Source organism: Polypterus senegalus, chromosome 1 (assembly GCF_016835505.1).
Source record: "Polypterus senegalus isolate Bchr_013 chromosome 1, ASM1683550v1, whole genome shotgun sequence".
Lineage (NCBI taxonomy): Eukaryota > Metazoa > Chordata > Cladistia > Polypteriformes > Polypteridae > Polypterus > Polypterus senegalus.
The window spans coordinates 187,223,854-187,237,477 of NC_053154.1; the positions used below are offsets into that span (position 1 = coordinate 187,223,854).

At 42.4% G+C, this 13,624-nt stretch overlaps 1 protein-coding gene across 8 annotated transcripts in view; it reads left to right on the forward strand.

The window, feature by feature from the left end:
• The window catches only part of tnk2b (tyrosine kinase, non-receptor, 2b), a 402,816-nt gene that overhangs the window by 326,577 nt on the left and 62,615 nt on the right, over window positions 1–13,624 (forward strand). For all 8 annotated transcript variants that reach the window (XM_039764482.1, XM_039764485.1, XM_039764469.1 and 5 more), the window contains one exon: window positions 13,400–13,606. In XM_039764482.1, the coding sequence (XP_039620416.1) occupies window positions 13,400–13,606 (207 nt within the window). The remainder of the gene's footprint in view (window positions 1–13,399; window positions 13,607–13,624) is intronic.

The window sequence follows — 13,624 nt, forward strand, 5'->3', positions numbered from 1 at the left end:
ACTTAACGGGGGTTAATGCGGAGGCCGGCCTTAGCCAGTGTCGCGAGGACAGCAGAGACCTGCAATAGATGCTCCTCCCAGGTGCCGGAATAGATGACGACGTCATCCAGGTAGGCGGCACTATAGGACTGGTGGGGCTTCAGCACTCTATCCACCAGATGCTGAAAGGTCGCTGGGGCTCCGAGCAGCCCAAATGGGAGGACCTTGTATTGCCAATGTCCACTAGGGGTGCTAAAGGCCGTCTTTTCTTTTGCAGATGCCGTTAAGGGAATTTGCCAATACCCTTTCGTCATATCAAGAGTAGTCAAGTACCGAGCCGCACCCAGCCGCTCGAGCAGGTCGTCAATGCGGGGCATCGGGTAGGCGTCGAACGTTCTACCAGCCCATCTGTTTGGGGGTGGTAGACAGACGTCTTCAGGTGCTTTATTCTCAGTAATTTGGCAACCTCCCTGAACGTATCCGAGGTGAAGGGAGTACCCTGGTCCATGAGGACTTCTTTGGGGATACCCACTCTCAAAAATAGGTTGACTAATTCCCGTGCGATATTCTTGGTGTTAGCGGAGCGCAGGGGAACCGCCTCTGGGTATCGGGTTGCATAATCTGCCATGACCAATATGTACTTGTGGCCGCGGTTCGAGGGTTCCAGGGGTCCTTCTAGGTCCACCCCTACTCGGTCAAACAGGATGTCTAACAGGGGTATTGGGACGAGAGGAGCACGGTCCCTCCTAGGAATCTGGCGAATCTTACTTTCAGGACAGGATTGACAGAAGCGCCGGACCTCCTTGTTGATCCCGGGCCAGTAAAAGCGGAGCTTGATTCTCTCCAGTGTCTTCTCGGCCCCGAGGTGGGCACCTAGGAGGTGAGCGTGAGCTAGTTCACATACCTCCCGCAAGAAGGTACGCGGCACTAGCAACAATTTCCGCACCTCACCCTTGTGGGTTGCCACCCGATAAAACAGATTATTTTCCAGCACAAAGAAGGGCTCGCGTGGCATGGAACCGTCAGCTTGTGAGCTGCCTGGAAGAACAATCGCATTCCGGGCAAACCGCAGGGAATCGTCATTCCACTGCTCCCTTTTAACACTAGAATTACCAGAGCCTACGAAAAAACTCGTAATTCCGTCCCACCTTAAACTGCTTCTTAAATCCCTTCACACCTCTCCGCCAGCGTCCTTTGTTCTCTAAATGTGCTGATAAAGAGAAGCCGGCTATTCCATCCCCCCACCAATTTAGAACGTGCACGAACTTCTCTCAGCTCATGCCTTGATTGAGTATCTGGGAGTGAAGTGGAGTTTTAGAGTGAAATAATAGATCGTTGTTTGGAACACACGCATTTCATGTCTGTTCCGTTTCTACAGTAATCTGTGTCAACACATTGTTAAAACAGAAACTTTTTTTATATTCTAGTAGTAGATGACAAAATGTAGGCATAAACTATATAATGTATGAAGCCTGAAGTCCAAATAGCAAAGAAACATTTTCACAAGAATAACACAATTGCACTTTTATTCAAACATATAACTGCAGAAAGAAAACGCCGCCTTAACATGTGACATTGACACCAGTTTACTATAACTGACTCTGTGGTTCAATAGATACAGCCCCGCTTGAATCAAGAGGTCACGGGTTCGATCCTCGCCCCTCCCTTTTGAGAAGTAAACTGTTCTTAGTCTTACTGTTTTAGAATAAAACATACATTTGATTTCAGTCTGTAACAGCCGGTGCAATTTATGATCTTTGTAAAGGTTAGCTTTTTTTTTTTATTCACTTTTCACTCTCTCAGTCGCGTTCAGAATCAATCCATACAACCCCATCTGACACGGCTGTTTTCACTAAAGGCGCTATAGCTCTGCAGTGTACCACGATGCATACTAACGCCCGGTTCTGACACACAAGCGCTGGCGAAGCTGCCTTCTTATCTCACCGTCACTTGCTTTTCTTTTTATTCAGTTTTATTGAGTGTTCCTGCCAGTCCCGCATGTTGCTGTATGCTTTTTCTTTTGCACCCAGGACATGCAGAAGAAAGAATGGTAAAGACCAGTAACCGGCTATATGCAATCATCAGACACTCCCCATCTGCCCGTGTCGTTCAAACACAGGAACATATATTGGTGTAAAAGTATAACAAAAGTGCACTTTTATTCAAGTGCACTTTTTCCATCATACTTTTCCTGTAAGAAGCAGTGTACACACTTCTCTCTATGCTGTGGTTTCTATTACACACCTGAAAGAAAGAGACAATACATATGAACATATCCATAGCATATTAGCAACATGCGGGGACTGGCAGGAACACTCAATAAAACTGAATAAAAATCAAGTGACGGTGAGATACGAAGAAGGCAGCTTAGCCAGCGTCTGTGTGTCAGAACCGGGTGGGGCGTTAGTATGCATCGTGGTACACACAGAGCTATAAGCGCGTCTGTATTCTGTTTCTTTTGTACTCCAGGGCACGCAGAGGAGAGAATAGTAAAGAGCAGTAAGTTCGGCGCTATATGCAATCATCAGACACTCTCCATCTGCCCGTTGTTTTGTTATACTTTTCAATACTTTTTATACTGCTCAAACGGGCATGCTCAAAAAATACACGTGTAATGCCACGAAAAGTGCGCAGACACTTCATTTACGCAAACAAAACAAGTGCACTTTTATTCAAAACTACCTGTATAACCGAAGAAAAAGCAAGATACAGTAGGCGATTGATACGACATCTTGCATGGTGCAATGCTAAGTGAAGATTTTCATTCCGTGCTATATAAAATCATCACATTCAAATATTAACAGTTCCCACACACCCAAGGACCGTCCTTCCTACATTTACGACACGTGTACTTGTTGCCGTGTACACACCTCTCTGTGCTATGGTTTCTATTACACTGAATGAGCACCTGACGAAAGTGGGTGTGTGGGAACTGTTAATATTTGAATGTGATGATTTTATATAGCACGGAATGAAAATCTTCACTTCTTAGCATTGCACCATGCAAGATGTCGTGATCAATCGCCTACTGTATCTTGCTTTTTCTTCTTCGGTTATACAGGTAGTTTTGAATAAAAGTGCACTTGTTTTGTTTGCGAAATGAAGTGTCTGCGTGCACTTTTCGTGGCATTACACGTGTATTTTTGAGCATGCCCGCTTGAGCAGTATAAAAAGTATTGAAAAGTATAACAAAACAACGGGCAGATGGAGAGTGTCTGATGATTGCATATAGCCAAACTTACTGCTCTTTACTATTCTCTCCTCTGCGTGCCCTGGAGTACAAAAGAAACAGAATACAGACGCGCTTATAGCTCTGTGCTGTACCACGATGCATACTAACGCATTCACCCGTTCTGACACATAGACGCTGGCTTAAGCTGCTTTCTTCAGATCTCACCGTACTTGATTTTCTTTTATTCAGTTTTATTGAGTGTTCCTGCCAGTCCGATCTGACGCTGTTCGCTTTTCAAATAATATTGTATTAGTGCATATATTTTCACATATATTGTCTTTCTTTCAGGTGTGTAATAGAAACCACAGCATAGAGAGAAGTGTGTACACTGCTTCTACAGGAAAAGGTGATGGAAAAAGTGCACTTGAATAAAAGTGCACTTTTGTTATACTTTTACACCAATATATGTTCCTGTGTTTGAACGACACGGGCAGATGGGGAGTGTCTGATGATTGCATATAGCTACCGGTTACTGGTCTTTACCATTCTTTCTTCTGCATGTCATGGGGTGCAAAAGAAAAAGCATACAGCAACATGCGGGGACTGGCAGGAACACTCAATAAAACTGAATAAAAAGAAAAGCAAGTGACGGTGAGATACGAAGAAGGCAGCTTCGCCAGCGTTTGTGTGTCAGAACTGGGGTGGGCGCTGTTAGTATGCATCGTGGTACACTGCAGAGCTATAGCGCCCTTTAGTGAAAACAGCCGTGTCAGATGGGGTTGTATGGATTGATTCTGAACGCGACTGAGAGAGTGAAAAGTGAATAAAAAAAAAAAAAGCTAACCTTTACAAAGATCATAAATTGCACCGGCTGTTACAGACTGAAATCAAAAGTATGTTTTATTCTAAAACAGTAAGACTAAGAACAGTTTACTTCTCAAAAGGGAGGGGCGCGAGGATCGAACCCTGCGGACCTCTTGATTCCTGCGGGGCTGTATCTATTGAACCACAGAGTCAGTTATAGTAAAGTGGTGTCAATGTCACATGTTAAGGCGGCGTTTTCTTTCTGCAGTTATATGTTTGAATAAAAGTGCAATTGTGTTATTCTTGTGAAAATGTTTCTTTGCTATTTGGACTTCAGGCTTCATACATTATATAGTTTATGCCTACATTTTGTCATCTACTACTAGAATATAAAAAAAGTTTCTGTTTTAACAATGTGTTGACACAGATTACTGTAGAAACGGAACAGACATGAAATGCGTGTGTTCCAAACAACGATCTATTATTTCACTCTAAAACTCCACTTCACTCCCAGATACTCAATCAAGGCATGAGCTGAGAGAAGTTCGTGCACGTTCTAAATTGGTGGGGGATGGAATAGCCGCTTCTCTTTATCAGCACATTTAGAAGACAAAGGGCGCTGGCGGAGAGGTGCGAAGGGATTTAAGAAGCAGTTTAAGGTGGGACGGAATTACGAGTTTTTTCGTAGGCTCTGGTAATTCTAGTGTTAAACGAGGCAGGCGTGGACCGAAATTGGTGGTCCAAATTGCTCAGGTTGGCGGAAGTGTTCCCTGGCTCGTCCCTTCCCCGGTGGATGCTTCCGGGTCAGAGTCCGTCGCCTGAGAAACTTCCCCTGAAGTGCCTGCGCCATTTTGGCTTGCCTCAGAGCATGGCGTGGAGACCGCGGGAAGGGTGCCTCACCCCCTCATAACCAGATCTAGCGAGGCCCCGGGAGCAGTGTTCATCTTACCGCTTTTCCTGTGCGACCAGTCTTGTCCCAAAATTACTGGATAGGGGGGATCGGGCAACACCGCGACCGTCAAGTTGGAAACTTGCCCCTTCCATGTGATGTAACAGCGTGCGGAACGGTAAGACTTGGTCTCCCCATGCACACAAGTGACTTGCAAGTGCTGCGTAAGCCACTGTCACGGTAATACGTAACGGCGAGCGACAATTGTAATGTTGCTGCCGGAATCAAATAGTGCCACCACCGAGTGCCCGTTTAATAACACCACTCCCGTGTTTGGACTTGCCAGCGGGTGCAACGGAGTACAGTACCTTTTGGCAGTGGCCCAGGTGCAGTCCATCGGCTCCGTTGGGGTGTTGAGGGGACAGGTCGGCAGTAGATGGCCGGTCTCGCCGCACTTGTAACAGCGCGGGGAGGCCAGCTTTTCTTTAGGCCTCTGCGGTGCTTCCGCAGCGTGTCAAGAGGGCTCGGGAGTGGCCACCCGTCCCTGTCGGTTCCCACGAGCGTGCCTTTCCGACCCCCCGGCTTGTTAGACCGCAAGCTGACGCTCCAGGACTTCCAGGAGGCCTGGCATGTCCTTATAAGAATGGCGCCGGACCTGCTGGGTGCTACAGGCCACCTGTTCTACGACCTTCCGGGCTTGGGGACCTTCGGGCCGTAACCAGCGTCCCATTTTGCCCCAGAAGTCGAAGGTCTCCGGGTCATACTGCCAACTCCGCCATTCGGTCGCCTGCTGGCCCGGCGTGATGCCGTAGCGTGCCAGGATCTCCTGTTTTAGGAGGTCATAACTCGCGGCCTCCTCCTCGGGGAGGTCGTAATAAGTCCGCTGCGCGGGTCCCTTCAGGTAGGGCGCTAGAATGGACGCCCACTCGGACCGCTGCCACTCGTTCCCGGTGGCCGTCCGTTTGAAGATGCCCAGGTAGGACTCGATGTCATTCGCCTCTGTCATGGGCACCAGAGGCGGAGGCGTTGGACGAGGCGGATCGGGTCTTACCCTTCAGGCTTCTGCCAACCTGGCCTTTGTTTCCTCCAACTCGCGAGTGGTTGCGGCTTGCGCCTGCTGCAGGGCCAGGATCTGGGTATTCATCCCCTGCAGCACTGTGTTAAGGTCTTGCCCTTCAGTCATCTCTCTCGGGCTCTAAATCCTGCCGACTACGCCACTGTAAAAGAAGCAATAGACAATATAAAGGTTTGGGGTTTTTCCGGCCCCGTATATTGCAGACAATCCACAATATTTCAAAAAAAGAACAGGTCAAAATATAAACAAAACAGTTCATATGCCATTTTATAGAGGAGGGGCCAGAAGTGGTGGAATGCTGGGAAGGAACTGTGAGGGAGGATGGGACTGCTGACGTCAGGAAAGATGGCGGAGGAAGGGCGGAAGTGGACGATCATGGGGCAGGCTATGATGGCGGAGCCGCCTCTTTTCTGGAAGACAAAGGAGAAAGGTTAGTACCCCGCCACTCCCTGCGGCGAACATCTTCAAGCGGTTTAAGATCCGTCCATGCCTCCTACTACAAGATGCGTGACAATATATATACACACACACACCTATCTACATTGTGTGTGTGTATGTATATATATATATATATATATGTATATATATACATATACATACATACATACATACATATATATAATTCGTAACACAAATAGTAACACATACTATATAGCAAAATACCGCGCTTCGCAGCGGAGAAGTAGTGTGTTAAAGAAGCAATGAAAAAGAAAAAGGAAACATTTTGAAAATAACGTAACATGATTGTCAATGTAATTGTTTTGTCACTGCTGTGAGTGATGAGTGTTACACACACACACATAAACATATATATATATATATATATATATATATATATATATACATATCTATATATATATATATATATATATATATATATATACACATATATATACATACATACACACACATATATACACACAAATACATATATATACATATATATATACACACACACACATATATAAACATATATACATATACATACATATCTACATATATACACACACAGCTATTTCGTATCAGTGCAATACGCTGCTTGTTAAAATGGATAACTCCGCCTTACGCGCAAGTCTGCGTGTATATTATGAACTATCAGTATTTGTTCAAGTTCTATTTAAATTTTAAATAGAAGGAATTTTTATTTAGTCGACAGAAATATCTTTGGTAGGAATGGTTAAAACAGACAGAAATATTATTCCTGAATAAATCAACTCAAACCTTAAACATCTTTATAATATTTTGCTCTCCATAAAAATATATCCTGTCAAAATTGTACAAATTCAAATATGAACATGCTGCATAACAAAACCTGGAAATATAAATAAAATGTGTTCCTTTCAGCAATAACAAATCAAATCATTCAGTTGTCTTTGCTCATATGTCATTTTAGAGCTGGACGCCTGGCATCTTTTTGGCAACAAGTTTGTTTATGTTTGGTGTGAGGTTCTGTGTTGTGGAGATTCTCAGGATGGATTGAAGGTGCTCATCAGTGAGGCTTACTCCTGTGTGCTGTTTTGTTAGTCTTTATCACTGAGAAGAGCTTCTCACACAGATATGTGCTACCAAATATGCACAAGGTTCGAGCCGCATGTAGACAGACTTTTTTTGTTCTTCAAAGTCACCAAAGCGCCGTGCAAACTCAGTGCGCTCAGTTTATCAGCAAAGTGCGTATTTGGGAACACCGCAGTGAAGACTTGGTTTAACATTACTTGGCAACAGGGAAAGTGGGGCAAGTTGCACTGGTGCATTTGTGTCTCCCATAAAAGCAGCTTCACTTGAAATCACTTTGTTATTGTGCACGGGTAAAACGTCCGCTGAAGTGTCAGATTCTTATTTAATTCTTCTGCTTTCTGTATCTTCTGCATTGCATTCAGGTCTTTCAGGTTACCCTGATGTTTTGTCTCATAGTGCCGTCTTAGATTAAATTCTGTAATTACAGCCACATTAGCTCCACAAATGAGACACACGGGCTCAGTAAACATATACTCAGCTTCCCATCGGTTTTTAAAGGCTCTATTTTCAGAATCAACTTTTCTCTTCAGCATCGTGTGAGCTAGCTTCGCAATAACTTGCAGCATCATAAGCTAGACTTGATTAACGCGGTAAGTGTTCGGCAAGGCAGTTGAAGCGCTGCATTATGGGATCTGTAGTTTATTGTGTTACCAGCGCTTCATATACCCGGCCATTAATAACAATAATACAGTATATAAAATGATCTCGGGGCGGATATAATTACACGCCGGGCTGGATGTGGCCCGCGGCCCTTGAGTTTGACACATATGGACTAAATAGAACTTGAAAAGATATATTTTTCAAATGTGATCGCAATTCAGATAGAGTTGACGCAGACTACAGCCTGCATGCCTCAATAAGTCATCCTCCCTCGCTCTTACTTTTTTACCGTTACATCTAATGAATACACTGAGTATGGCTTTACCAAAACAATCATTGATGGCGAATAATTCCATTATTCGAGTATGTAGATCGGGTATATATATATATATATATATATATATATATATATATATATATATATATATATATATATATATATATATATATATATATATATATATATATATATATATATATATATATATATATATATATATATATATATACCCGCATATCGAGACTAGTGTGTTTAAGAAGCTATGAAAAGAAAAGGGAACATTTTAAAAATAACGTAACATGACTGTCAATATACAGTAATTGTTTTGTGAGTTTTACTGAGTGTTGCTGTCATCAAGGATTTGATTATCATTATTTCTTTCAATCAGGTTCAGATTTGTAGGATGTGTTGTGTTCAAGTTTCATTCCGTGTTTGTCAATCATTGTAAAGATGACAGGTTTCATTTATCGATTCGTTTCTTACTGCATCAATAAACAGCTCGTCTTCTTCTTTATCTGAGACCCGACACACTGCATGCACAGGTTTTTTTTTACACCGTCTTCCTTTAGCGGGACATTGACTTTTTCCACCGTGTGCTTTGTTTCCACAGTAGCTGCATTTATGAATATGCTTGTATGTATCAGATGCTTCATATTTTTTTGCTGCCTTTTCAATTGTGTAATTCGTTTTTTGTTCATCGCTCTTTGGAACTGTTGCTTTTTGTCTGTGCACTGCATCAGTTCATGTGAGCCGCTCGGTGTACATGCATCGAAGTTTCCCAGCTGTGCTGGTGCCATGTCGTGCTATGTCCATGGCTGTATCTAATGTTACCGAAGTCCCGGCACTTAAAACTTTTTCTCGCAGTTTCGCTGAGTTTGTGCCAAACACCACCCTGACCATCTCATCTTCCTCTGCATAAGCACAGTCCTTCACCCGTGAATATTTACCCGTGGCAGTTTGCTATTGGATTGCCGCTGACGGACGGCCTTATATGGGCAGGCACTAAATTACAAACACCAGCGGCAGCCTGTCTATGAACTTAATTTAAAGTGTAGGTTTACATCGTGCTTTGTTTCCGAAGTAGCAGAACTCATGAATATGGTTTTATATGTCACTCGCTCGCTTCTTATTGTTTCGCTGCCTTCTCAATTATATAATGCATGTCTTCAGCGCTTTTTGGGCCTCTTCCTGGTTTTCTTCGTACTGCGTGATTACGTGGAAGGCGTGATGATGTCACACGAAACTCCACCCCCAAGGGTTTCAAGCTCATCTCCATTACAGTAAATGGAGAAAAACAGCTTCCAGTTATGACCATTACGCATAGAATTTCGATATGAAACTTGCCCAACTTTTGTAAGGAAGCTGTAAGGAATAACCCTACCGAATTTCAGCCTTCTACCTACACGGGAAGTTGGAGAATTAGTGATGAGTCAGTCAGTCAGTCGGTCAGTGAGTGAGTGAGTGAGTGAGTCAGTGAGGGCTTTGCAGTTTATTAGTATATATATGTGTATATATATATATATATATATATATATATATATATATATATATATATATATATATATATATATATATATATATATATATATATATATATATATATATATGACAGCAACACTCATAACAGTGACAAAACAATTGCATTGACAATCATGTTACGTTATTTTCAAAATGTTTCCTTTTCTTTTTCTTTCCTTATTTAACACACTACTTCTCCACGGCGAAGCGCAGGTATTTTGCTAGTCTATACTAATAAAAGGCAAAGCCCTCACTGACTCACTCACTCACTCATCACTAATTCTCCAACTTCCCGTGTAGGTAGAAGGCTGAAATTTGGCAGGCTTATTCCTTACAGCTTACTTACTTACTTTCGAAATTCTACACGTAACGGTCGATAATGGTCGACAACATCCGCCATGTTGAAGTTTCTTATTTATGGCCTCATCTTCACGAAATTTGGTAGGCGGCTTCCCTCGCTTAACCAAACCGATGTAATGACTTATTTTGATGGTATGACGCCACTGTCGGCCGCCATATTGAACTTTCCAACGTCACTAATTCTCCAACTTCCCGTGTAGGTAGAAGGCTCACCCTATCTTCACAAAACTTGGTAGGTGGCTTCCCTGCGCTAACCAAAACCGATGTGCGTACTTATTTCAGTGGTATGACACCACTGTCGGCCACCATATTGAACTTTCCAACATCACTAATTCTCCAATTTCCCATGTAGGTAGAAGGCTGAAATTCTACGCGTAACGGTCATAACAGTTGACAACGTCCGCCATTTTGAACTTTCTTATTTATGGCCCTATCTTCACGAAATTTGGTAGGCGGCTTCCCTGCGCTAACTGAAACCAATGTAATGACTTATTTCGTGGTATGATGCCACTGTCGGCCGCCATATTAAACATTTCAACGGTCTTTGTTACTTATGGGCCCATCTTCAAGAAATTTGGTACGCGGGTTCCCAACCCTAACTGAATCCTACTTACGTACATATATACGTCCATAGCCTCTCCGCTGTTTTATTGTTCATATATTACGATTATAGTTATTGTTTAGGTATTTTAGACTTAGTTTACATTGTTCAGGTACCCATTTCCTTTATCATTCCAACCGTACCCCCATTAACATGTCTATCGAGGTGATCACCATCGATCAAAGAACTGTCACTTACCAAGTGGTTTCCATGCCCGGAGATGGCACCTGCCTTTTCCATTCTCTTTGTTACATATTGCACGGCAATATCAGGCTCACTCTTGATATCCGGAGGAACATTGTGTCTTATGTATTGAATGACTGGGACAGGTTCAAGGTGTGGACTGATGACGGTACAGGAGATAATTATACTACACAGGAGCACTATAATAGTGAAATGCTTAAGCCTTTCACCTATGCATCTGCATGTGAGTTGATGGCTGCCACTGAATTGTTCGGTTGTCGCTTTCAAGTGTACCAAAATGGCCAAATATTTTACACCTTTCGACAACCGCCAATGCCTCTTAAACATCTTAGATTGACAGGTGACGATTTCAGTAGTGGACACTTTGATGTTTATGAATGTTTAAACTCTCAAAAGCTGGATGTGAAGTTATCGATGAAATCGGTTGTATACTTACAACGCTTAACAGATGCCGAATGTCTCTTCAACACAAGTCCTACAAATGCTGTCGTAATTGAAACAAACCATGAAACTCAAACCGATTATGACAGCAGCAATCCAAGCTGTGAGATTTGAAACAAGATTACTGTTCACATGGCTAACTGTACATTGCATGCTCAAGAGTAAGCTCAGCGCACAGCTTGGTCATATTACAACCGGAGGGCCGAACTCACAATGTGGTATACAAAGATATCCTTAACAAATAATTATTGGTATATTTTCCCTCAGTTTAAAAAGGTTTAATTTTATTCTTAATAAAAATTTTAAGGCAGTACTTTGCCGCTGCGAAGTGTGGGTATTTTGCTAGTTATTTATAAATGTTGTGGTAGATTTAGGGTTTCCTCGCACCCTTGTACCGTCAGACCACACGTCAGACACCAGATAAAAGTCCAATAATAGAATTTATTATAATACTAATGTGCACAAAGAACCCTCCTCTCCACAGTACTCCAACAAATACACAATAATCAGTAAACCAATCCCCCACTCCCAGACGCTTAGTCACCCTGCCTCCCAACTCAGCTCGCCGTCTGGGAGCTCCCACAGTCTTTTTATATCTCCTGACTCGGAAGTGTTCCTAATCCCCAGTCCATTTGGCTCTCAGTCACTTCTGGGTCAGGTACAAGTTCTTTTCTTGACCCCGGAATCACGTCATTCCTCTTGTCCACGTGGTGCTTCGGGCGAGGAAAATATCCATTACTCCTCCCTGCAGCGTCTCCTAGTGGCCCCCATGGCATCCAGCAGGGCTGTGCATAAAAACTCCATTGTCCATAATGCCCTGCTGGTCTTCTGGGGACCTCCATGCTGCAATGAGGGCTCCACCTGGCGGCTTGGGGGTATTGGCCGGGATAAACGGCTGGCCATTCTCCACAATGTAAATAAACACTTGTTGAAACACCACTATAACCAGTCTTTTATTTATTTATAAATTGTTCTTACTTTTTCGTTTCAGGTTTCAAGAATTAACAATTCAGTTATAGAACTTTAGCACCACACCCCTCCCCCACCCCAAAATGTATGCTTGAAGAAACTTCAATTGCTTTTGTAATTTACCTTCTGTATAAGTGGCATCTAAATTGTTAGTCCTTAAAGTCATACTTAGATACAATCCATGGGGGAGAGGAAGCCTTTTATACAAAAATAAAAATAAAAAATGTAAAGTCAATTCTTGTGGGGCTGTTGTCTGTTGCTGCCACTCATTCATTACTGTATATGTAGTGCCTAGCAAGAACAGAAAATATAAGATGCGATTTTTGCTCATCACTTGAAAGTAAAAGGTCACCTCTGAAAATGTTGCATTTATCTAGAATTAAAGGTTTCAATTTTAATGTCAAACAAAGATATTCCATTTTAACTTGACCATTGCTCCTTTTAGTTTACGGGAGCTTTTTATTTTCTTTTATGTCAGGTTATTTCCCTTTTTGCAAGTCTGTAAAGTATAATTTGGTTTACTGTTACTTTAGTGATTTTATAATTTATGTTTTCCTTATGCTACAAAATCATTGACATGCTGGAGGATGCATAATATTAGACATACTGTGTATGCAGTGAACTTTAAAAAGTTCAGATAACTTAAGAAACTGCAATAAAATAGGATATATTGTATAATGAGAGGAGGCCATTGGGTCGATATAATGAATATACACTGAAATAAACTGCTAGAAAAAGAAAGTGAATAATCTATTGAAGACTGATGAACAAAACTACAGGTTACTATGTAGAAAACTGTAATAATAAAAACTATTTTATTTCTACTTGGGATATCCTTTAGTGTTAGAGTTCAGTGTGAATTTAAGTTTCATTTATCAAACACCTCATTTAACTATGAGAACCCAAGTAAGTAGAGACCATCTAAATTAATTATTTTTGATTTTCAACACACTGAGTCATTCACTTTCAGTGTTTATTTCCCTGCTCCTCAGGTATTCAGTGGAAAGAGACCCGAATCTGAGTTTCAAGCTCAACCTACTACTACTTTCCGCAAAGTCACAACCCCTCCCCCACCAGAGGGTCAACAGGCCCTTACCTGCCTCATAAGCGAGAAGGACCTCACACTCTTTGAAAAGCTTGGAGATGGCTCCTTTGGGGTGGTAAAACGAGGAGAATGGTTCACACCAACTGGTAAAGTGGTAAGTTGATAAAAGAAC